This window comes from Limulus polyphemus, unplaced genomic scaffold (assembly GCF_000517525.1).
Source record: "Limulus polyphemus unplaced genomic scaffold, Limulus_polyphemus-2.1.2 Scaffold2511, whole genome shotgun sequence".
Classification (NCBI taxonomy): domain Eukaryota; kingdom Metazoa; phylum Arthropoda; class Merostomata; order Xiphosura; family Limulidae; genus Limulus; species Limulus polyphemus.
The window spans coordinates 87,608-113,892 of NW_013668121.1; the positions used below are offsets into that span (position 1 = coordinate 87,608).

The 26,285-nt window shown below is 33.3% G+C and overlaps 1 protein-coding gene across 1 annotated transcript in view; it reads left to right on the plus strand.

Moving 5' to 3' along the window:
• LOC106467162 (hemicentin-1-like) overlaps positions 1-26,285 on the plus strand; it is a 74,624-nt gene that overhangs the window by 36,257 nt on the left and 12,082 nt on the right. The window contains exons 8-12 of the mRNA XM_022395296.1: positions 725-1,012; positions 1,723-2,019; positions 14,962-15,087; positions 15,494-15,521; positions 18,118-18,227. Of these exons, the coding sequence (XP_022251004.1) occupies positions 725-1,012; positions 1,723-2,019; positions 14,962-15,087; positions 15,494-15,521; positions 18,118-18,227 (849 nt within the window). The remainder of the gene's footprint in view (positions 1-724; positions 1,013-1,722; positions 2,020-14,961; positions 15,088-15,493; positions 15,522-18,117; positions 18,228-26,285) is intronic.

A 26,285-nucleotide genomic window follows, 5' to 3' on the forward strand; every position in this document is an offset into this window, starting at 1 on the left:
GAAAAACTAAAGCTCTACAATTCTAGAACTTATCTTTGGATATATTTACATATTAATTAATTTACAATTATAATCAACACAAAAATTGTTTTAATGTTTCACTTGCAAAATGCTTTAGAACTTATAATATTGTCGTTTTGATAAGAATATCGCCTGGTGTTTCAGCAATAACACATAGTAAGTTCGAAATTCTATCTATTTTACATAAAAATCTATAAGCTCTACTCGCAATCTGAGGGTCGCGGGTTCGAATCCCCGTCCCACCGAACATGTTCACCCTTTCAGCTGTGGAAGCGTTATAAAGTGACGATCAATCCCACTATCCCTTGGTAAAAGAGTAGCCCAAAAGTTGGCGGTGGGTGGTGACGACTAGCTGCCCTCTCTCTAGTCTTACACTGCTAAATTAGGGACGGCTAGCGCAGATAGCCCTCGTGTAGCTTTGCGCGACATTCAAAACAAGTAAACAAACCTTGGAAAAGTAATAAATATTGGTTTCAAATTACTCTTTTTACTTTTTTTACCTAACATCAATGCTATTCCACAATAAGTTATTTTAAAATAAAGTCATAGCTTTCACAATATATATATATATACCTTATAAAAACTGAATCATGTCACATACTAAAAGAAGAGCTTATACACTCGAAGTTGTTTCAGTATACTTTTACCATCCATTAATTTAAAGATTACATTAATGTTCTATTTCTACTTTCATGATCTTTAGACGCTCCCATGTGTAAAACTAAGCAGATCAGAGCTTTCGGAGTTCCAGTTCATGAGTCTATTCGAATTGACTGCGAAGTAGATGCTGAACCACCTGACGTTACTTTTCGATGGATTTTTAATAACACGCACGAAACGTTCGACGTGGTGGACTATGAGAATCATTTGACGAGAAGTCGAGCAACCTTTATTCCCCGAAGTATTCAGGACTATGGTGTCTTATTTTGTTCAGCCGAGAATGAAGTAGGACCTCAGGTGTCGCCATGTGTGTTTACCATTACGCCAGTAGGTATGTTTTACCAAATTCTTTGGTTCCATTACTTCCCTTTTCTCGTGTGTTAAAGTTGTTCAGCCGAGAATGAAGTAGGACCTCAGGTGTCGCCATGTGTGTTTACCATTACGCCAGTAGGTATGTTTTACCAAATTCTTTGGTTCCATTACTTCCCTTTTCTCGTGTGTTAAAGTTGTATAGCCGAGAATGAAGTAGGACCTCAGGTGTCGCCATGTGTGTTTACCATTACGCCAGTAGGTATGTTTTACCAAATTCTTTGGTTCCATTACTTCCCTTTTCTCGTGCGTTAAAGTTATTTAGCCGAGAATGAAGAAGGACCCCAGATGTCGCCAGGTGTGTTACCTTTAAGTATGTTATACCATACTATTTGATTCTATTTCTTCCCTTTTCTCGTGTGTAAAATTCCAAACATAATTTATGTAGTGAATCTCCAAGTTCTTATTTTTGATTTCTAGGTAGATTGTCATGTCTTTAAAAAAAATCCAAACTTATATTCTTCAATACTTCATCAACGGATTTTATATTTTTTACACATTTATTGTTAATTATTGTCACCTGCTGTCTTAACTGCTTCACATTAACATACAAAAATATCTTTATCGTACTAAATTACGTAAAGCACTTGTTTGACCAGTGTCTGATTACTTGTTTCTAACAAAGAAAAAATTATTTAGTAATAAATGAAAATAACTGATCTTCTGTTTCAGGACCACCAGAAAAACCACGTGATTGTATGGTACGAAATGTTACTATGTACTCCATTCAAATCGCATGTGAAGAAGGCTTTAATGGTGGTTTAAAGCAACACTTTGTTTTAGAAATATATGACAAGAACTTGGAAACGAGAGAAATTAATATAACTTCAGAGATACCGGTGTTTCTTATTCAAGATTTGTCTTATGAAACGCCTTTTGAAGTCATAGTTTACGCAATGAACTCGGAAGGTAAGAGTGAAAACTGGGTCATGACAATCAACACCCTTTCCAACGTTATAGGACATGATGGTAAGATTAAAAGCTTCAGTTGTATAATGATTCTTTATATTAACCCTACATCTATTTTATAAAGGTTTTTAAGTTTGGTTTATTTTTACTTCAACAACAGTGGGAACAGATTGAAATACTATTCCTAGCCAGCAAAGAGGGTTTGTTTGTTTGTTTGAAATTAAGCACAGAGCTACACAATGGGCTTTCTGAGCTATGCCCACCACGGGTATCGAAACCCGGATTCTAGCGTTGTAAGTCCGTAGACTGGGGGGCCTTTATAAAACCTTAGATAACGTAATACCCGTCCTTTAAATGAACGCTAGATTTTTAGAATAAAACTTAAATAATAATTATAGTATTTTGGTACTTGTGTATAAAGTTAAAATCATAAATAATATTCAACGTTAAAATGGTACACAATTAAAAACATTTTGTTTAGGCCTATCTATGGCCTTCAAAATATTGACGACTCTACATGTTTCGACGTTACAACGTCATCAATCTGAGCTTATATTGCAACAATTTAACTTACTTTAATTGTCGCTATAAAGATAGATCGAAAAGCCTCCAGTGACGTATGTAAAATAAACTGTGTTAAAATTAGGTTTCATATAAATGTATAAGATAACTATTTTATAAATAAACCTAGATTCGAACCTAGATACTTCATCAAACCATAATGCTATGTTCCGCGCAATGTTCTAAAGATAATTAATTTAGTTGCCTGACTTTAACGTTCGGCGCCCGACACCAATAAAATATGATATACTGAGAGAGATTAGGAAGTTCACTAACAGTTGTTGTTTTAGTCAAAACACATAGTGTTTGATTAAATAAATGCCCCCAGTGGCGCAGCGGTATGTATGCGGACTTACTACGCTAAAATCCGGGTTTCGATACCCGTGGTGGGCAGAGCACAGATAGCCCATTGTGTAGCTTTGTGCTTAATTACAAACAAATAAACAACTAAGTAAATTCCATGGACATTTACTACGTTAACATCTGTTTTGTTTTTCGAGCTGACCTCTTATCGTTGGTTTAGTAGGACAGTTGAAAAATAATTTGTTAATGTTCAGGGAAGAATTGTAAGATATATATAAAAGCAGCATTTTAAACACTACCAGCTATCTGATGGTAAAAATATTAAACATGAGTACAGTTGTTTAATTGTATAGAAGCAGAAAATTAAATCATTTTCTTAATGTTAAACTATCCCCCAATCACGCAACAATATAAATGATATCCCACTGTTTAAAATATACGTTAAAATCAGTTAAACATTTCAAAATTTAGGAGTAAACAAAAACAAGACTTAACAATACTTGTTCTGATGCATCTCAGATATTAGCAACTGTGATGAATACTTTGAAATTTGATCATATAATCAAGCCTGTTAATCATGAAGATTGGTTGGTTGGATGGTTGTTATTAAGCACAAAGATACACAACGGGTTATCTGTGCTGATCTCAATACGCGTATGGAAATCCAGTTTTAGCGTTATAAGACTGTAGACGTACCGATGAGCCACCGGAGGGAGAGGGGGGTACCATTTCTAGTAATAAATTTTAAATAATTTTGTAGTAGATTTAAACAGTTGCAATTGAAAATGATAAAACTAAAAGACACTGGTAAAACAATCTAATCACATAACAATTCTATAGTTATAATTTATAAACTTTATGACAAATACGATTTTTAGTTGTTGTTGTTTTGAAGGATGTGCGTATAATGTTGTGTGTTTGTTCATCGTTGTTTTGGTATATATCAAATAATAGTCCACTGTTAGGGGCTTGGATAGCAATAGCCTCCTTGATTTTTTTTATATGCTTCTTTTCTTCTTTTGGAGAATCTATGATGTATTCAGGTCCATCTTGTGGTCTTTTTCCGCAACATGATTGGCTATCGCTTATGTTTCTGTATCACATTTTATAATATCTCGTTGGTGTTCTTTAAGACTTAGTTTTAGTGACTGACATTAAAGTCTCCTATGGCTAGAAATAAAGGGTGTTGTAGACAGGTCAGGCAGAAACCTAAAATCTTCAGCACGATATGCTCCGTTACATTTCATGTGGTTTGGATTTGTCTGGTTAACATGTTAATAAGTTATTTGGATGGTTTGCAGCTAGCCATGACGATTATTTCATTGAGAGCTGTACTAATATTTATATGGAAAATGCGTCTGTCGTATCAAACTGCAGTGGTTATCTGCGTCAGCATGTGGTAAGAAGTTAAAGCAAGCGAGAATGAACTCCTCAAGAACTGAGAGTTTAGACTCCTGAAAATATATAATGTCATAAGATTCAGGGAGCTTCTCAAGGCAACAGTTGCTTCCTCTGGTTATTGTAATATTACAGCAACATAACATAAGTAATTTGTTGTTTACCAGCTTGATGTTTCTTCCTTGGTTTCCTCTTTTTTTTAACTTCTCCTACTGGAACCAAGGCCTCTTGCTGAGTGCAAGATATTCGATGCTCCCATTGGTACTTGTCTAGACTACTGTTTTTAATATATAATCGTCTATACGCAATACTATTCAGAACAACCCCTCCTAGTACTGTCCGCCCTAACAACACGTACAGGTGATGGTGGTCCATATGCTTATAAGAAAGGGAAAATGAGGATGCCATTCATCTGGAGGGCACACGTTAATCAGTATAGTATACAAATGCCCTCATGCCAACGAGATGCCTCCCTCATGCAGGATGTTATGCTTATTGAGCATTGTCTTATAACAAGTGAGCATGCATCTCTGAGTTGTTTTCCCACTACAATAACAGAATGTGACAAAGAGTCCTCTCTGCTTGATGATTTGTTAACCTAACTAAACAACCTGCCTGAGACGCATGTGAAAACACTAATGACAAACTTTTACAGCTAAATGCAGGGGAACCAACAAAAATTACCGAGTGTCATTTGTACCTTTTATGGGGGCTATGATGTCTGCAGTGATCACCTCGAGTGTTAGGTGTGCATGAATAATGGATTACAGAGTGGCATAAAACAATATAGAAACTAATATACGGACGTCAAGTTTCTGGCCGTACTTGTACTCTAAATCTGCTCTCCACCATTGAATAAGATCAATCCTATTATTTCTGTGAAACAAACATCCATACTGTTGGAATGGTGTTACTGGTAAAACCTGGAAATCACACAATCAAGTCTATACTGTGTTCACGCAAGTACAGTATATATTAACCCGGGAAAGTCGGCAGTAACTGCATGGAATAGTGCCTGTGCTCCATATAGCTTATCAGATTCCAAGTACTTTATCTAAAATAGAATGGGCTGTGCAACAATGCTATTATCACAAGATCTTCATTCTGGTACTTCCATATATTTATGGATGGCAAAGGAACTAAAAACGTAGAGATGTTAGTCATTCGCAATACTTATATCATTCCACTCCACACAGATTAAAACCAAGGTAAAGCCTTCATGTGTGATCATTGTAACATGCACGAGAGGCTCAAACAACAGCATTCCCTATTTAGGTTACAACTACATATAGATATTGAAGTCGCCTTTAACTTGAAGCAGATATACAGAACCATAAAAACATATAAAGGCATCTTGGTCTTGATGGTGTAAGAATTTTCACCTTTAAAAATCTTACAAAAGCCAAGATGATGAAGTACGTGTTGGAGTATCAACATGAAAAGGCAAAAGGAGGCATCCCTGAGATATAGACTGATGCCTTTATCAAATCCGTATCCTAACTTAGGAAGAATCACTCTTGTCGTAAAGACAATCGAATCATTGTCCAACAAAACATCATTGCAATATCCCTGAGAAGGTTACATCGAAAACTCTTGCTTATTAAATTAATCTACTGCTATTACCATCATTATGTGATTATCTTAGCAAAAGATAAACTTGCATCAATGTTGCTGAATTTGTTGCTGATTCATTGGAACAATTTGAAACTAGACAAAAAATTATGGCATTAGGTTTACATTTGGAAAATAATATGGTAGTATTGAGAAGCCTATGCTTTCTGACCAGTTTCTCAGAATATGTATTGGTTTGAAAGCAAGATACAACCATTTCCTTAACAGGGTGAGCAAATAGAGCAATAATACAGGAAATGGTCATCAATCCTGCCAAAGATACAGCCATAATCTACACACTCAACAACTAACATAATAATGACAAATCATCACCATCCTTCGTTGCTATTCTTCATAGAGAAACACTAAAGAACCCGGAAATAACCTTTAAAAGACAACAAATTTCACCAGTTACATTAGCATCTGATAACCAGGGCTACTGGAGTCATTAATGCATAAACGTTCTGGCAGGAACAAGAGCTGAAGAAAACCATCTGCTGTTGTTCTGCCAACGTCTTTTCTGCTCCATGCTGGAATATGTACTACTGATTATTATTTTGAGTGTTATAAAGCTAGATAAGACTTTTAAAAAATAGCATATATTTTTAAGACTTGGTCATTGATGTACTCCAGCACCTCATCAAGCAGTTTCAAAGAACATTGTTTTCAAGCGAAGTTCTTCACCAAGGGATTTAAAGTATAAAAATTATGCATTCCATCATCGAGCCACTGTCAATTTTAATTGGGAAGCTGCATTTCCATGACGACCTTTCAGACACAATCGAACAGGGTATTGCCTAAAAAAAGGTACCTCGGCAGTATATCTGGGTAATTTGATTTATGACCTATGATTAGAAATTGCATTGATGAGTATCAGGTAAACTAAATGATTAATCAAAATTAGTATTTTTGATTATTCGAGCTATCCAAGTAATCAAAGTATTGCAAATAAATGTGTTTGTCCAATCTTTGTTATGGGAAAGTTACTAAGGCTATATTACACTGACACTAAGTTTATATTGATGACTAGCTGACCTCACATGCACCTGCTGTTAGCATTTTGTTGTTGTTGTTGTAGTTAGAAGACTGTAATAAGTGAACTGGGGTTATACAGCCACCACCCACTAATGTTATTCATCATCACCAGATCTCAGATTCCTCCATGAGAAATAAACTTATGGCGACATTGAATTCTTGATACATCACTCTGGACAGAATCTTTAGAGGTTAGGCAGAGAGTGGAACAGAAAAAAACTGTCAGCCTCTTGTCACCTGTTTCATAGCTACAAATAGTTCCTACACAAAAGATAGCAAGAAAACTGGTTGGACATTCATGGTTTGTTTGCTTTGCTACACGAGGGCTATCTGCGCTAGCCGTCCCTAATTTAGCAGTGTAAGACTAGAGGGAAGACAGCTAGTCATCACCACCCACAGCCAACTCTTTGGATACTCTTTTTATCAACGAATAGTGGGATTGACCGTCACATTATAACGCCCACATGGCTGAAAGGGCGAGCATATTTGGTGGGACGGGGATTCGAACCCGCGACCCTCAGATTGCGAGTCGAGCGCCCTAACCACCTGGCCATGCCGGGCCGACATTCATGGACTCTTGCATAAGGCAGATGGAGAAATCCAGTTTCCTATCACCATGAAAAGGATAGATCTGGAGACTATAAAATAAACTTTCCTCTGGATTGTTGAAAGCAATGAACCATGAATATACAGTGTTATCAACATAATATTTGTCACTAATTGATAAGCAGTATTGCATAAAGCTCAGAGTGGTTGGACCCCAGATGGATGGCAGAAGGCAAAGCAAATGCACGGAAACCATCACCTGAAGGTATATGATAATGAATAAATTGATGATATATAACGTGAGATATATCTATATATACCTTATCTATATATACATGGAGAGCATAGGCCACCAATAAGCTATGCTAGGGGGGTGAAGTTACTGAAAGATTGCCCACGGCCAATTTATCACGCTCAAACAAAGTCTAGCCCCCTACACTATAACGTCATTATAGATAACTATTATTCTTCAGTAATTTAATCAAAATGTCCAGCTGTTTAGTCTATGGTCGCAACAACATATTGATCAAGGTATGTGGCGAAACCTTCCATTTGTAGGTATCCATTTTACATTCATTATCTATCAATTTAATGAATTTTATTGACTTTCATGCACAGAGAATTGATACTGTCTGTAGCACACGCTTGACAAACAAAACGCTATAGAAGCTGGTGTGTGATAAGGTGTATTTAATATAGAATACATGTATCCGCTTAACTAAGCCTGATCGCTGCTTACTTGATAGATTAAATAATAGTATAATATAATTTTATTGGTAATTACATGTCATTGTATTTTCTCAAAGCCTCATTATCTACACACAAGGCTACCTATATAGGTCTTTACACTAAACTATTATGTTCTTTATGTTATTCTGATATGTGTTAGTATAAAATGAAGTTTGTTTACTTATTATTATTTGAGAAAACTCATTTATAATTTAAATAGATGTTTCCATTTGTCAGTACCTTGTTACCCCAATCACATGAAATTGCAATGTGTCAACAGAAAAGTTTTTTTTCAATATAATTATTAACGGATTTCTTTTTTTTCGAATACTAAACTTTAACCACAACAGTTAATACAACAGGCTACACAAATACCAGAATCAGGGTAATAGTTAGAATATTTAAATATTGTGTTCTTTAATGATTGCCTCCCAAAGGCACAGAGGTAAGTTTGAACGATTGTAACACTAAAAATCGAGTTTTGATACCTGTGGTGGGTACAGTACGAAGAATCCACGGTTAAGCAACGTGCTTAACAATAAACCTAACAAAAGGTTTATTGATTATTAATTTTTATCAATATTTGAAATAAAAAGTAAAATGATATTCATTAAGGATACTTACGTTTCATGAAAGGATCTTGAGCATCAGTAAATTGTAATATAATCAGTTAGTTAAACCGTTCTTCTTTTACAATTTGATGCTACTCTGAATTTGTCCGTATGAAAACTCCTTAATTCAGAATTAACAGAATTAATAAATATATGTTTTTTCTTATATTTCTATAAAAAGAGATTCCTCTACCGTTTTTATTTGACATATGATTGTTATATATTTTTCATTTACAATAAACATTTAATATAGCCTTTAATATAATCTAACGGGTTTTTTAAATCCAAACTACACTGGATCTTCTTTTATTATGTGTTTATAAAACTACAGTTTATGTGTAAGGTATAATAATCTCTCCAATTTATAAAACTATGTTTTACCTCTTATTCTATGAGCTTGATTTAAAAAATCATACGTCAGTAGAAAACACTCATACAACACTATTCAATCAGTCCGTTGGGTGTCATTAATTGAGTGTCATAAGATGGCTGACTCCTGGCTGCGATACAACGCCGGCCAGGTGGTTAGGGCGCTCGACTCGCAATCCCACCAAACATGCTCACTTTTTCAGCCGTGGGGGTGTTATAATGTGACGGTCAATCCCACTATTCGTTGTAAAAGAGTAGCCAAAGAGTCGGCGGTGGGTGGTGGTGATGCTTAGTTGCCTTTCCTCTAGTCTTTCAGCGCTAAATTAGGAATGACTAGCGCAGATAGCCCTCGTGTAGCTTTGCGCGAAATTCAAAAGAAAAAACAAAATTCTCTACGCAGTTTCTTTATTGTATTTATAATCTCTCTGGCTGTTATCTTTATGAACAATGAGATAACACTTAATACAGGTATAGTATCATTATGAGAAGTTTCATGTCCGAAATTAGTTTGGTGAATGTACGTGAGTGTTTTACCGAATATTGGGACATTTTTGGTTGCGTCAGCGGCCCCGTGTAAGAAACAACTGGGCGTGAAAATGATGTTTTCAGCTACTTTTGGCAATCCATAAAATTGCGAAGAAGAAGAATGAGTAGAGAGATCATTATAAGATTCCACGTTTATTTATTTTCTATTCGTCATATTCCGAAGTAAGTTACCCATCTTGTTATTTTCCCAGACGCTGACTTTAGTCCCAAGTTTTTTTTTTGGTTAATTGTATCCACTAAATGCTCCCCCCACTTTCTCTTCATAGCTACACCGGTTTAACAAAATTCCAAAATTCGCAGGTAACAAAACAATGCCTTTGTTTTTCTTTAAGTTGCACATAGTTTGATGTTCTTTCCTTCCTTTTTTAGCTAGTTAGGCTGCTTCGCCATTTTCCTTTTGTTGATTTCAGGTCTTTTCAAACTAGTAAACACACTTTGTTAGCCGTTCTATAATTCATTATTTTGAAGCTGGAACAGAATTAAATCCTAATTTTATTGATTTTTAAGGAAATATTTTGAACAGTGAGACAATATTTATATTATTGCATAACTGGGGAAAACTATATAATTTTCTGCTTAAATAAAATAAAGTAATTTACTTCTGTTTAATATCTTCACGTTAGATAGCAGATATTACTTGCATTGTTGCCTTTATATCTTAGAAGTGTCCGTGAAAACTAACAAGTTATTGTTATACTTGTGTACGTCTCTTACAAGTCGACTGATTACAATTATACTTGTCAGAAAGCATTAATATTAGGCCTATTACATTTTTAAACACTACATGCTTAATGTAGTCCCGTAGTTATATATGCACCATTTTTTTCCCAAAGAAGCATGTAAATGAATTGAATGAATTCATTAAGGCACGAGAGCCTTAATTTTGGCAATGTTGGACGCTTCTGTACCCAAGATTCACTGTGCCTCTTTCAATATATTGTTGATATCACCTTAAATGTTAGAGGATTCACTTTTGCTTGATGATAAACACACAACCTGGACATTTCTGGGGCAAATGGAAGGATTTTTATGCTATAACTCTACGTTTCAAAATGTTACGTAATTCCTTATAGAAAAATTTACATTCTTCAAGTAAAAGTCATCGACAAATACAAATTGAAATACAACTTTATGAAAAATAAGTTTAATCACGAAATAGGTTGTGTAATATACAAATTTCCTGTTTGCTGAATTTCGCACCAAATTTTGATCTGATAGACTAGAGAAAAGTCAGCTAGTCAACACCCCCTTTTATCAATTAACAGTAGAAATGACGTCATATTATAAGACCTTCAAAGTTGAGAAAGGGTTAGCATGTTCGGAGACGGGATTTAATCCCTCGACCCACAGATTGCGAATCGAGTGTCTTAACCACTATCAGGACATACCAGACATACAGAAGAGGGAGACAGAGATAACAAATTGGTTATATTAATAACCTACAGAAGAGGGAGACAGAGATAACAAAGTGGTTATATTAATAACCTACAGAATAGGGAGACAGAGATAACAATGTGGTTATATTAATAACCTACAGAAGAGGGAGACAGAGATAACAAAGTGGTTATATTAATAGCTACAAATCAACAAATATTCTTTTCTTAATATTTATATTTCCTGAACAAAATATACACAGTTTAAAACAGTTTTTACTTTCGTATTTTGATGTTTGTAACTGTAAATTGTTTATCTATATTTGGACTAGAAAGTACTTATTTTGTTCCATCATCAAAATTAAAAATATAATTAAAACTAAAGGCTAGCTTAATGGAAAAAGAATGATGAGGCATTGGTGAAAGTTGTGGTTCTTTACTTAGAATTTCCAAAATTAACAATATTTTCATATGTCTGAAGAAATTCAACAACTGTTACTGAAATGATACAAAGCCTTATCCTTTTGTACTACACACACACACACCATTTGATGGGTAACAGGAACTTGTAATATTATACATATAACCAGGTAAAAATTACTGTTACAAAATAATGTAGTTACCAACTTCAATGTATTCTTATGAAATCTGGTATTTGAATGATTTAATTTGAGAAGCAAATATTTTTTATTAACCTACACTCTATATATTGATATATAATGGTTTCACAAAATCTTGTCTTATATATCGTTTCAAGTTAATTACATAGATAAAATCGCTTCAAATTATCCATTAATCATGGTTGAACCCCCAAAGAAGGTATTCGGGTGTTTCGCTCGTGTGGTAAACCACCAAAACGTGGTAGAATACTAACTGCAGTAGAATTCTGTAAACCGTTACAAGTTTCTCAGAGTGTCCTCAGCAGAGTGTAGAACCGCTTCAAAGTTAACGTTTTCGAACTTTCTGTAATAGCAAACTTTCACCTCTTAGGTCAAAATTCTGCGGTACAAACCTCATTTTAAAATGGTCAAATCTAACGGCCTATATTGTTTCTTATTGTAGATAATGTAATATTTTGTAATAAAGTTCGTTAGAGTTTTTATCAAGAGAAGTTCACTTTTATCTTCTTCTGGCTTTTACAATTTAGAAAACAAAATAATATAGTCAAGTAAATTTTGGTATATTCAGCTCATTCTTGAATATAGGCGAGTACATTTTGGTATAGTCAGCTCATTCTTAAATATAGGCGAGTACATTTTGGTATTTTCAGCTCATTCTTGAATATAAACGAGTACATTTTGGTATTTTCAGCTCATTCTTGAATATAGGCGAGTAAATTGTGGTATTTTCAGCTCATTCTAGAATATTAGTATGCAAAATGATGACCAACAACTTCCTTTGATGATATGAATAAAACAAAAACCGCTAACAATGTGTTTCAAGTAGATGAACTTATTGAAACTTCTAGCTTCGCAAACAAAAGTATTTCGTTAAGTGATTTCAGTAAACCTCGAGCTTTCACAGTGTTTCCATTCATTCAACATCATCTTTTGAAGGTTAGAATTTTTCTCATTTTATCCTAGTTTAGCTTGTGCGTGCGTTTGTTTACCGTTATCTGTTTGGATATCTATAGAATATGAAGATGATATTAATAAGATATTGTAGAATTCTAACTCCTATAGCTAACCAACTGTAAGTTTACTGTAAAAGTCTTGGCTTTATTTGTTAACGTTCGAAACTACCAGGGAATCAGGAATTCTTATGTTACATTCGAGTAACCTTTTACGAAGCTTGCCACGTATTTTATTATTTCAAATAACTCTCAAACTCCGCAATATCTGAGCCATAGCGCCACTATATATCTATTTACCAAAGCACGTTTCTCTTTAATGTATTTAATACATCTTGATTCGTTACAAGAAACAGTTGACTACTTGGCCGAATTGAATAATTACTGTTTTTTTTTTCAACCTTAGACCAAACATGATTTTATTTTCCAGTCTTTCTGTGGTGTACGCCAGTGTTACAATATTTTAACTGTGATATCACCTTAGACCAAACATGATTTTACTTTCCAGTCTTTCTGTGGTGTACGCCAGTCTTACAATATTTTAACTATGAAAGCATATGAGTGATAATATTTGGATAATATTTTTTTATACATATCAGTGTGTCAACATTGGTCTGCTTGAGTCACCTTTAATTGAATTCTTTCTTTTCACATAATTTGAAAACTTTATTGCAACATGGCCAGTTTACTGCATGGCACTTAAAACATAACTACATAAAAGATGAATTACCTTCTTGAACCCCTGCGGTGCTAGAATTATCCAACTTTCAGATTACATCAAAGAGGAACAATATTTCAGAGCATTTTCATGGACTCAAAGGTATATACCAATCACGTGTGGTTGGATGTTATTCTAACGAGCACACTTTTCATTACAGGTAAGATTAACTAATGTCTAATAATTCATTACAGCATAAACGGAATTTTTCAGTCTAAGCAGCACATGGTCTAAGAGATCAGAACAGACGACTTTAATGTAAAATTTCTCACCAAGAGAGCGAAAACCAATTTATCAGCATCCTTCACCTACGCAACAACCCTTCAAAAAAGTGCAACGGTATTTCGCTTCTCGAACCTTCCGATCTATCGCTTAGTACGCTAACCACTAAGCCACAACCAGCTCTTATTTATACCAACTAAATATTTGTAATATAAAATAAACTGATTCATATAAAATAATAGCTTCTCTAGCATTGTTAGCTAAGTTTGGTGTTAAGCAGAAATCTACACAATGGGCTTTCCGTGCTCTGCCCACTGCGGGTATCGAAAACATATTTTTAGCGTTATAAGCCTTCGAACTTATCACTGAGCCAACGGAGGAGGAAGCTATTAGTTAAGAGCTACAGTTTTTATTAGTGTTAACATTAAAAAACCCAGCGCTTTCAGAGCATATTAGAGTTTTATGTTTTCCGGAAGCTACAGCCTCACCTTTAAAGTTTCTGTGTCAACATAAACTTTTATATACAATATTTTAATGAAAAACGAATTGTGTCCACAAGCCCGACCTGTGATTTCTATACGAATATAAGAAGTAAGATACCTGTTGATTTATGACATACATTTTGAAGATTATGATCAACAAGAAAATAATCGTTAAACTGTTTTTTAATTGTGAACTTTGATGTTAGCTAAATTTTTGTTTGTTTATGTTTTTATTTGGGGGGGGGGCTGAGTAATCTGAACCTGAACTATGTAATTTTTTTTTACTATATATAAAATATTGGAAAACTTTTATTACACAACCCAAATCTTTTCAATCCTTACTAGTTTCTTCTTTCTCACAGAAAACCACGAAACTTTTCAAATAAATATGCTCATTCTTTGGGGGGAGGAGGTGAGAAGTGTAAAGTAATGAAGCTAGAATTTATGAAGAAGAAAGAAACATAATGTTCCTTCTTGTTCCCTGACATTAAGTATAATCTAAACATAGAGCCAACTTATCATTCACAGATCTTTACTTATTTATAAAACAACAAAAGCTTTTCATCAGCAAAAACATATTCATAAAATCGCCTTGATAAAATGTTTTATTGGAAAAGTATGCTAACAATTACACCAAGTAAGAAATAATTATAAAGATCTGTCTTTCTTCCCTTACTATAGCAAGCATACTAAGAGATATACTACGCAGTATTAAGATAAGTTTTACAACAGAATATATATATGTCCATTAAGATCTCTTGTTTCGATATGAGTTTCAGATGCTATTTCATTAGCTTAATAACAAAAGCATTCTACATATTACATTACTCGTAACCATTGTTAGATTAATTATTTGTTCCTTATTATACGCATCCTATTTCAGTAAAAATATGAACTGGATTAATTATATTTTATTTTATTTTGTTAGAATCCCACTGGAGTTTTCCGTTCGGGCCACTTTTTGTAATTATTGGAACAAGTTTTGTTGCTGTAACAGCGGTTGTTCTGGTCATAATAATTCTTATCCACGTGCGCCAGTCCCGTAGGAAGCCAAGTAAGATTTTTAGTGTTTGCTCCGAAATTTTAGTTTCGATTCTTTGTTAATCTGAAAATTCTAAGAAATGTCGTGTATTCTCTGTAGGGTCGGAAAAGAGTTTACTGATCTAATTAAAATTGTTGGCAAGTCTTAAGCCTTGTTATTTAATATTGTATTGACTTTTTTCTAATGTAATGTTAAGAATTCAGAAGCGTCTTGAATAACATGTATGAAAAACTTTTTACCTCATTATATAAATATAAATTAATTTCCGTTTCTTCATTCTCTGTAAATTAGAAGTAATTCCCTTAGTTCTTACGTCAAAAGTACAAAATGTCTTCTGCTTAAATTTGATTAATATATTTAAAAGTTATAACAAAGTGATATACCTTTTTCTTGATATAAAATCATATTTTTCTTCTAGACAGCCGCCAAAGAGATGTCTCTACCGGGTAAGCTTAAAATGCGTGTGTTATTTTTAATCTAACTATAATCCTATCATTAGCATGCTATGTTTATGGTGAGCTTGTTTGTTTTAGACCAAAGTAACTTTGGGCTATCTGTTGTGTTGACCACGTGGAATCGAACCCCGGGCTATAATTTTGTAAGCCCGTGTGAAATATATCACATTCTTACTCCAAATGTACTTTAACATAGCTAAAACCATTCTTACATAAGTTGTTGAATTTTTTTTCGGGTAACTTAATACATAATTTTGTCAATATTTCCGATATGCTATGCTTTAAAGTGCTCGAAATGAGACATTTTTAAATTATAAATTTATTTTAGTGATTTATTATTGGATTGTGAACAAAGGTTATTTATTATTATATTGTGAACAAAGGTTATTTATTATTATATTGTGAACAAAGGTTATTTATTATTATATTCTGAACAAAGGTTATTTATTATTATATTGTGAACAAAGGTTATTTGTTATTATATTCTGAACAAAGGTTATTTATTATTATTATATTCTGAACAAAGGTTATTTATTACTAATTTATTGTCAAACGTAAGACTAATTTGTAAGTGAAAGTAAGATAGAAAGTGTAACAACTCTATATCAGTATCGACGAGGCCTTACGCTCAAATACGTTTTACATAGCGGCTGGGATACGAAAGACATAATAGTGGTCAAGGTGCTATTTCTATTATCAAATTGTATGTACAACAGCTGTTATGATATGAAGGAAGTTAATTTGGTGTTATGCAATTTCTAACTCATTTACAAATCACAATTAGCGTCACGATTCATAACGCAATTTTATTTATTTGTGTTAACACAATTATATATTATCATTTACTTTAATTAAGTTGAAGGAAGTTAATTTGGTGTTATGCAATTTGTAACGCATTTAGAAATCAGAATTACGGTCACGATTCATAACGCAATATTATTTATTTGTGTTTTCAAATAATATTCTTGTTCTCTTCGTTTATTGTTTGTTGTTCTTGTAAAAGAAGATTATATTAAAACATGTTACCATGAGATTATTAAAGGAAGGGTTATACTAGGAAGTTAACTTACCATGTTGATTATAATTTTGAGCAGTAAGTACGATTGTAATATGTAGAGATAAACATATTCGAATTATATCTGATAATAGACTTTTAAATTTTTTTAAAATTCGTATTGGGTTTCTGATGTCTTGAAAGTACATTATTTTAGATATTAATATATGGTGCCTCATCCTTGTAGCTCATAGATAAATGAAATATAAGCTGAGTGTTATATGAAGTTATTATTATTATTGAATTAAGCATAGTTATAATATAAGGAATGTTAAGTGGGTTTTATGAATACAAATTTTCTTTTATATGTACTCTTAATTTGCAATACCATACATTAGATTAATTTCAATTTAACGAAATAATAACTGCTCATAAAAATAATCTGAAAATACGAGTAGTGTTTTATGAATTATTAAGAGATACCATAATGATATGATTAAAAATCATATTGAAAAAAAAACTCTAGCTTTCGCTTTTAGGCTTATGATTTTCTACACACAAGATCTCAACTTGATTACAACATAGAAAAGTGTCTTCATTATCTATAGTTTAATATGACAAGTTTGTTGTACTTCATTTATTTTCGTCGTAACTAACATTAACTTCCAATGAGAAACTACCTACTTAGGGCAAAACTAAAAATTAGCCCAATAATGAATATAGCTAATTAAATATACTTTTGTTACATTCTTATTCATAAAGATTGGAATGCATTGTTTAACCAGCTGGGTACCCCCACTGTTAACGACATTTTCGACCGTAAACCCAATAATATCTCACAACGTTCGAACACCTTAGAAGATTTAGGTTAATCCTAAATACATAAATTAAACTAAAAGTAATGGTAATAAATAAGTAATAGAGTATACCTTACTTATGAAATACACAAACACTAGCCGTTGCCTTGAAGTACTCTTGTTAGATTTAATGTCCGCTGAACAAAGTAACATCAGCGTAACTGCGTATAAGGTGAATTTTCCACAACCCTCCCTAGAAACGTCTCTTGTGACTAATGAAAACTAAATAAACAGTACCGACAGTATAACTAAAGGAGTGTGACATCTGAGATAAATTTCTGATACGTATATTAATATTTGTTTAGGCGTAGAGTCAGGTAGCAAGACATTACCAAGAGTAAAGCCAAAAATTAATATTTGTTTAGGCGTAGAATCAGGTAACAAGACATTACCAAGACTAAAGCCAAAAATTAATATTTATGAAAATACAAATTAATAAATAGGAAGTTTTATGGTTGTTGGCTCGTAGTTTTGTAGTAGAAAGTTACACAATGGGCTATCTGTGCTCTGTGCACTACGAGGAATCGAGCCTCGGATTTTAGCTTTGTAACTCCGAAAACATACCGCTGACCCATCATGGGGGAGAGTAAAATTTAATTCAATTTATTTAATTAATCAGCTACCGCTTAGAAATTCATAATCTTATTAATTTCTATGTTGAATATCAGGCATTAAATTACAATTTTATTTGTATTCTATTGATCAATATATCATCTTATTTGTTTACCTTATGAAGTTCAGAGGAGAGATTCGTTCTAAAAAACAGCACCGATGGATTTAAAAGAACGACATCACATTTGGAAGAAGATACATGTCCTGATATTATACCGATGAGCCTACATCAAGGTAAAACATATGAACTTCAGTTCTTACAAATGATAAAATTCCATTTCGTATCTATATAAAATTAAGTTCATTTAATCACGTGTATAAGTAGATCAAATAAACACATACGAGATGATAATACATATTGTCATTCTTGTGCATATTGAATAATAATGACGTGTATTTAAAAATCAATCTTTCTCTAAAACTAATTACTGAAATATAGAATATTTCGTAAAACTAATTAAATGTTAACTACTACATTTTTTTTTTTTTACTTTTGAATTTCTAAACTCGTTAATTGTGTAAGTAAATTAGTATGAAACGTTTACTCGTGTAAATAACTAACATATTAAACTCAGAACACTTCACCTAACGGTTATGACTTAAATGTATATATATATTTTCTCTTTTATATTTAATTTTGAAAGAAAAGTATTTTATGGCATATCCATAAAAATGCTCTTACGTCAGAAGGGAAAGTCATAAAAATATTTCCAATATTAAACATTTGAAATATAAATATTTCACAGCTAAAACGTAAATATGTTTTTCGTTGAAGTAAGTTACTTTTAAAAGAACGTTTCTTGCTCCTGAGATATAATCTATACAAATATTGATTTCGGTCGGACGATGTTAATTGAAATGCATAGCGCGATAAGCTAACGTATTTTAACTTATCATCATCGGAACTTAGTTCAACTACAATAAGTACCTCAGTGGCTCAGAGATATGCCTGGAGGCTTATAACACTAAACCCAGACTTAGGTACCCGTGGTGGGCACAACACGGACAGCCCATTGTGTAGCTTTGTGCTTAACAACAAATACTTCAACTTGATAAAAAATTTGCTTTAAATTATTTGTAAATAAATAAATACACACACAAATATATATCAATATATCCCCGTGTGATAGAGGTAAGTTTACGGACTTACAACGCTATGATTCGGGGAACGATTCCCCGCGGTGGACATAGCAGATATGCTAATGTGGCTTTACTGTAAGACAAACAAACCTCTGTTAAACATTGATTTGATAAACACACCTCCACAAAGTCTCTATATGGTTGACAATAAGAAGAATGTAGAGTAAAACTAATCATACCTGTGGAACGGCACGACATTCAATTTAATTATTATTATATTCTAACTGTCTATAGTAGAAATAATATATTTGATAATAAGTTGACAATAAGAAGAATGTAGAGTAAAACTAATCATACCTGTGGAACGGCACGACATTCAATTTAATTATTATTATACACAAGATCTACTGTAGTAAAATAAAAATAATTAAAGCATATTATCAGACACTCATTTTAACTGACATACTGTTAAACACATTTAACACGTTAAGTCAAACTGCACATCGTTTTGAATTATTCAGATGTGAATATCCAAGCAATGTTTGTTAATACTTGAACTACTCATGTCATCATAAGTTGGCTACCCTAAAAACATTTAAATATATATATATATATATATACATAAATTATAAAACTCTCAGTTAACGTTTCTCACATAGAGCCCTAAGTTTAGGAATTTGCTACGCTAAAACTCGGGGCTCAATTACTCAAGGTGGACAACGCGTAAATTGCCTATTGTGTAGCTTTGCGCTGAAAAAAAATATCCACAGTAATTTGTTTTAACTGAACAGACTTAAAGTCAACGTTTCGACTTCGAAATTGATCAGACTTATAGTCAACGCTTGGTGTCGAGATAACATATGATATATATTTTCTTAAACCGCATTAAGTGAAAAATAATTATAATTTGGTTCACAAAGTTTTGTAAACTGGTTTAAAGACGACACAATCATCCATATTATTAGCCGCCCTGTTTTAGTTATATATATATATATATATATGTTCCACAAGGCTGTTACTAGGAAAAACATATATATATATATATGTTCCCAAGGCTGTTACTAGGAAAAACATATATACATATATATGTTCCACACGGCTGTTACTAGGAAAATCATTTATCTATCTACATAACCCGTTCAGAAGTTCAACTTGTTACAACTCCACATTTAGGACACATATTTAAAATAACTGTTTCTTAAGATTGTGTTCTAAATTTGTGAATATTTCACCAATGCAGTCTTTGTTTGTTGTATTTGCGAAGAGCTGCTCGAAGATTATCTACGCTAGCCGTCTCTAATTCAGAAGTGATAGATTAGGGGGAAGGAAGCTAGTCAACACCATACGTCGGCAACTGATAGGCTGCTCTAATCGAGTATTGGAATTGATCGTTACATTATAACGACCTCACGGCCCAATAGGCGAGCATGTTATTGATGAGATTCGAAACCGCCGCCTTCAGCCTGTCAGTCGCATGCTATAACCATCAAGCTGTTACAGGACAAAATTGTTGGTTTGTTTATTGTTATGCACAAAGTTACACATTGGGCTATCAGTTCTCTGCCCACCGCCAATATCGAAACACGGTTTTATTATTATAAACTCTCAGACTTACCGCTGAGCCACCAAAGGGCTACACAATGGCCTATTCATGCTCTGCCCACTGAAATTATCGAAACCCGGTTTTTAGCATTATAAGCAACTACACTTACCACTGAGCCTCCGGGAGGTTAAATTATTGAAATATATAACTCTCCTTTAGAACTTTAGACTTACCACTGAGCCTCCGGGAGGTTAAATTATTGAAATATATAACTCTCCTTTAGAACTTTAGACTTACCACTGAGCCTCCGGAAGGTGAAATCATTGAAATATATAACTCTCCTTTAGAGCTTTAGACTTACCACTGAGCCTCCGGGAGGTGAAATCATTGAAATATATAACTCTCCTTAAAACTAACTAATTAACCTTATTTGCACAAATATTAGTAACATTGTCAATCGCAGGTTGCAAAATTTACACAATATAGTTAATTAAAAAAAGCATAATTTTTATATTAGATACACTAGGTAGAGATATGTGCATTTATTCATATTTTCTCCACTTCAACTACTATGTAACAATTAGTAATCAAGTACTTGTATCAGACAGTTTATTGATGGACATTGATTGGATTATTTAAAACCCTTTTTCCATTTAAATCACCATGTGTCGATTATCCAATAATTATGATTTCAATAGTATAAAATGTTAAAAACATGAATGGAATATACAAGATTTTCTTATAAATTTTATGTGATATAGTACACAGTTGAACTGAACGGAATACTAAGTGATAACTACAGGGTTGTACCGACAGACGCTGTCCTTTCATGTGTACGATGGCTGCCTCACACGAGATAGAAAAAAAGAGAGTTCATTTACTGATTTTACAAGTGGTCATCTGGCTGAATACTCTCCAAATAATTCCCCATTTTTTACTTTTTTTTTCAACTATACCATATGGTACTTTGTTTTCCCGCATTTTCTTTCCCTCTGAATGGAAGCCATGGAAGACGTTTTCGCCTTAGTGGTACAGATGAGGTCGATATATTGCTAGCAGAGTGGTGAGAGTTTATATATATATGAGCTTTTCATGCGAGCTTGTCAGTTTCTTCTCTGTTCTTACATCCGGACGTTAGACTCGCTATTCAATTACTTTACTTATTGACATCTATCTGGAAACCAACAATTCGAAACTTTATTCAGTACTGACTGCCAGTCCTCTGCAAATGTCGTGTTTGTTACACCGTATATTTTCGGTTCATTGCTTTCAGCATTTAGAACAAATCTTGCTTTATAGCTTCCAGCTCTATCCTTTTTCTGCTTGTGTAAGGCATTAATGTATACAAAATGTTATTGCTCCACGAGTTAATAAATGTTCAACCAGTTCTATTTTGTTATATTTGCTGTAGGAACTATCTGGGGCTATGACCACAGGTGACTGTCTACTATGGTATATAGGTGATGACAGGATTTTGCTATCTCGTCTTCTGCTCAGTCTTAAAAGTTTGTACTTATACTGATTTCTCCTGTTCCCAGTCGTGCCAAATGTTTATTCCATATGGGAGGCATCTGAGATCTGCTAGTGACTGTATAACACCTGCCCACCTATGGCTATCTTCTGAAGTGCTTTTTATAGATTTCCATGCTTGTTTGGTGTCTGCATGGTCGTTGTGCATTTGTGGTGGGACGAATGGCCTATAAATTGCAAAGCTAAAGTAAAACACTTCGCTTGCAAGCGCTGTTGGTGCTCTACAATCCTGCTGAGGCTTGATAGGAATGACTGAAGTACATTTTTTGACCATCCCTAAACATGTGTCTTGTATAGTCTCAATCTTATCTAACTGCATAGCACTAGTACTGATCATTGGTAAAACATAAACCAGTATGTAGTATATAAGAATTTAATAATCTGTCAAAAGTTATCCAGAGGAATAACAGTGCGTGCGAAAGATGGTGATAGTTTGTCCTCCCCAATATGTCTGTTGTTGACGGTGCAATACATGGATGTGACTTTAGCATGATGACCTATTTCTGTGTCATTGCACTATTTACTCTACCTTCTTATGGGTGATTGATTGCATCTTGCTTTCAACTTAAGCTTTCTTAGAGCCTCTGCTGTACACCAGAATGTCGTCCACAAACGTTAGAACACGGTACAAAGTAAACTAGATCCATGACATAGATGCTGAAGGATAATGGCTTAAATAGTGATCTTTTAGCCACACCAGTATTGATGAGGATCCAGTCTTATTGCCAAATTCCATGTTTCATGGTGCATCTTATGATAGTTAGTCCAGCTATAACTTATCTTACACATGTCACTCTGGTGTCTATATTGTGCATTTTTCCGGCAAGAATGGCCAATTGAATTCTATTGTATGCATTTTTCATATATAAAGCTACTGTCAAGGTGTTCAAAAACTTTCATTATATCAGCTGCGAATTTAATAGCTTGATCCAAGTTTATATTTCATTGCAATGCCCATTTATGGATGAGGGCAACAGTAGTTCAATTTCGGAAGCAAACCATCTTGCTTAAGCCCTCTCTGAGATTATTTTGCCAGTATTAAAAAGTTAATCTCCTTTTCTTAACATTACAAAAAAAGGGAAGGAAGGATAATGGAAAAAGAAAAACTGACTGCAAATCCTGTATAGCAATCCCCTAATCCTTATGAAAGATCGTTGATCATACTTTTTTTTCCGAAACAATAAAAAAGATAAAAACTTAAGAGTGAATAGCTAATGTGGATAGCTTATGATGGGAAATGTATCTAAAAAAGAAAAAACGATGAATGAAAATAAAGAAAAAACGTAAGCAAGATATATAACATTTCCAGGATAAGGTATGTTTTCAAAACCTTTTGTCAGATTTCAAAAATATAAAACATAAAAAGCAAGATATATAACATTTTCAGAATAAGGTATGTGTGTTTTCAAAACCTTTTGTCAGATTTCGAAAATATAAAACATAAAAAGCAAGATATATAACATTTTCAGAATAAGGTATGTTTTCAAAACCTTTTGTCAGATTTCAAAAATATAAAACATAAAAAGCAAGATATATAACATTTCCAGGATAAGGTATGTGTATTTTCAAAACCTTTTGTCAGATTTCGAAAATATAAAACATAAAAAGCAAGATATATAACATTTCCAGGATAAGGTGTGATTTATACTGTAAAGTTCAATAAAAGTAACGAAATAATCATTGATATAATATTTTTATGGACCATAAACCACAATAAAATTAGCCGTTGGCTTATATTGTTTATGATGAATCTCAAATATAGATAGCTAAAGTGTTTTATACACGATATTTTAATAACTGTTTATTGTAAGTGTTTTAAGCCTGAGAAAAGCTGAAAAGTATATATATCATAATATTTCCTCTTTTGTTTGGAAACTATTTACTTAAAATACAAACAGCAATATTCATGTTTATTCATTTTCTTTACCAGTTCAAAATTTTAATTTGTTTGGGTCGGTTATTATTAAGCACAAAGCTCAAAACAGAATATCTGTGCTCTGCCTACGACGGGTATTGGAATCCGAATTTTAGCGTCGTGAGTTGTTAGGAAAATAAGGCATTGATTTCCTATATTTTTGATTAAATGGAATATTTTGGAATAGGTTAAGTACAACAAAAGTTATATCGCTGAAAAAATTGGAACATTTAATTATTATCTCATGAAACGATGCAACATTTAATGTTTGGAATCATATCAAAATAATTAGAAGTTTGTTCATACAGAGGTTTAATCACACGTTCTAAGAAAGACACTCCAGGTCTTTGGAAACACTAGCTTTTATTTAGTTCATTCTGATCCAGAATTAGAAGTTTGTTCATATAGAGGTTTAATCACACGTTCTAAGAAAGACACTCCAGGTCCTGTGCTGTCTTTGGAAACACTAGCTTTTATTTAGCTCATTCTGATCCATAATTAGAAGTTTGTTCATACAGAGGTTTAATCACACTTTCTAAGAAAGACACTCCAGGTCCTGTGTTGTCTTTGGAAACACTAACTTTTATTTAACTCATTCTGATCCATAATTACACATCATTAGCTGAATTTGCAGTTTTCATTGGCTTCAACAACACATCTGCAGGCGATCTCTTCACAGATATTTTACTTTACTTAGCCATTGGCTTCCAACACTACTCGAGCACTAACGTCCATTGGAGCCATACCAAAGGACATAAATAGTGGATATTTAGTCGAGCGGGATTGCTTTGATTCGAGCTTCTCTGACTAATTCTGCCCATAAAAAGAGCAATTAAGTTCAAAGCTTTTGAACATTAAACTTGTAGGTCTTTGGCCTCCTCAAATCATTGTTGATTATATTGTTAAGTGTAACAGAAGATATACTCAGTTTCATTGCAGTTTTTGTTTGGGGGGAAGGGGTCAAAGAGATATCTTTTGTCTTCACTTTTCGTATGAAGCCTATGGTTTGGAATGTAGTTTAAGAACACATTGCTGTTCTATAACAATCTAGCCAAAAATATACTTGTACTTACGAATGGTGAGGAATTTGTTACGAACCAAATGTATAGCTGCTAAACAAGTCATTTCTGGTGTCATTACCTGTATCCATGGCAACACTAGTTTGTTAGCATATACAAATCACTCTTCCAAAGTGTACACGTTTACGTTTTCGCCATTAGAATAGCTGCTAAACAAGTCATTTCTGGCGTAATTACCTGTATCCATGGCAACACACTAGTTTATTAGCATATACAAATCATTCTTACAAAGTGTACACGTTTACGTTTTCGCCATTAGATTGAAGAGACTGTTTAAAGTTCTATATTTTTATTTTGTGAAAACAAAAGGGAACGTTCATTGTTTTTTACAGAGGTAAATTCATATCTCTAAAGAAGTTTATATAATTCATGTAATTTCATCATTATTTTTATTTTGGAACGTATTATCCAAATCAAAACCCGGATAAAAATAGGATAGGACAGGATAGGATAAAGACATAGTAAAGTATTTGATTAATGAATAGTTTATATATTTTAAGACTATCAAACTATCAGTTTTTTTCGTGTCACGAGTAAGACCACACATTCTCACCACACATTCATCTTCTTTTTTACATGTAAACTTCGATGTTTATCTACCTTAAAAAAAACTTCATAATACTTGATACACAATAAGTAATCTTGGAGACCTACGCCTATCACTCTTATCAGTGGAATGTATTGGAACTGAAGCACGAGTCAATACACGCAAAGTTTGTGCGGAAGAACAATACGTTCAAACAATGTAAAAACAACAGAAGTAGACATGATGAAAGTATATCCATTATGATACACGTAAACATGATGACAACAGAGCATCTTAATTATTCAAATAATTATAATTGTTTATCGTCCTTGAAACGTAATGCATAATAACGCTTGGATCGTACACGTATTGAAACAATACAGATCGTTTGTCAAAGAGGTAATTGAAATAACGCATTAATAAATCATTTCAGGATCTAGTGCATTTAACATATGAGAAAGATATCTTTAAGTATACCTCATTATCAAGTATACCATGGACATTGTGTTTGTCCAATACAAAAGCGTTAAACATAACTAAGGTATACCATGGACATTGTGTTTGTCCAATACAAAGGTGTTAAACATAACTAAGGTATACCATGGACATCGTGTTTGTC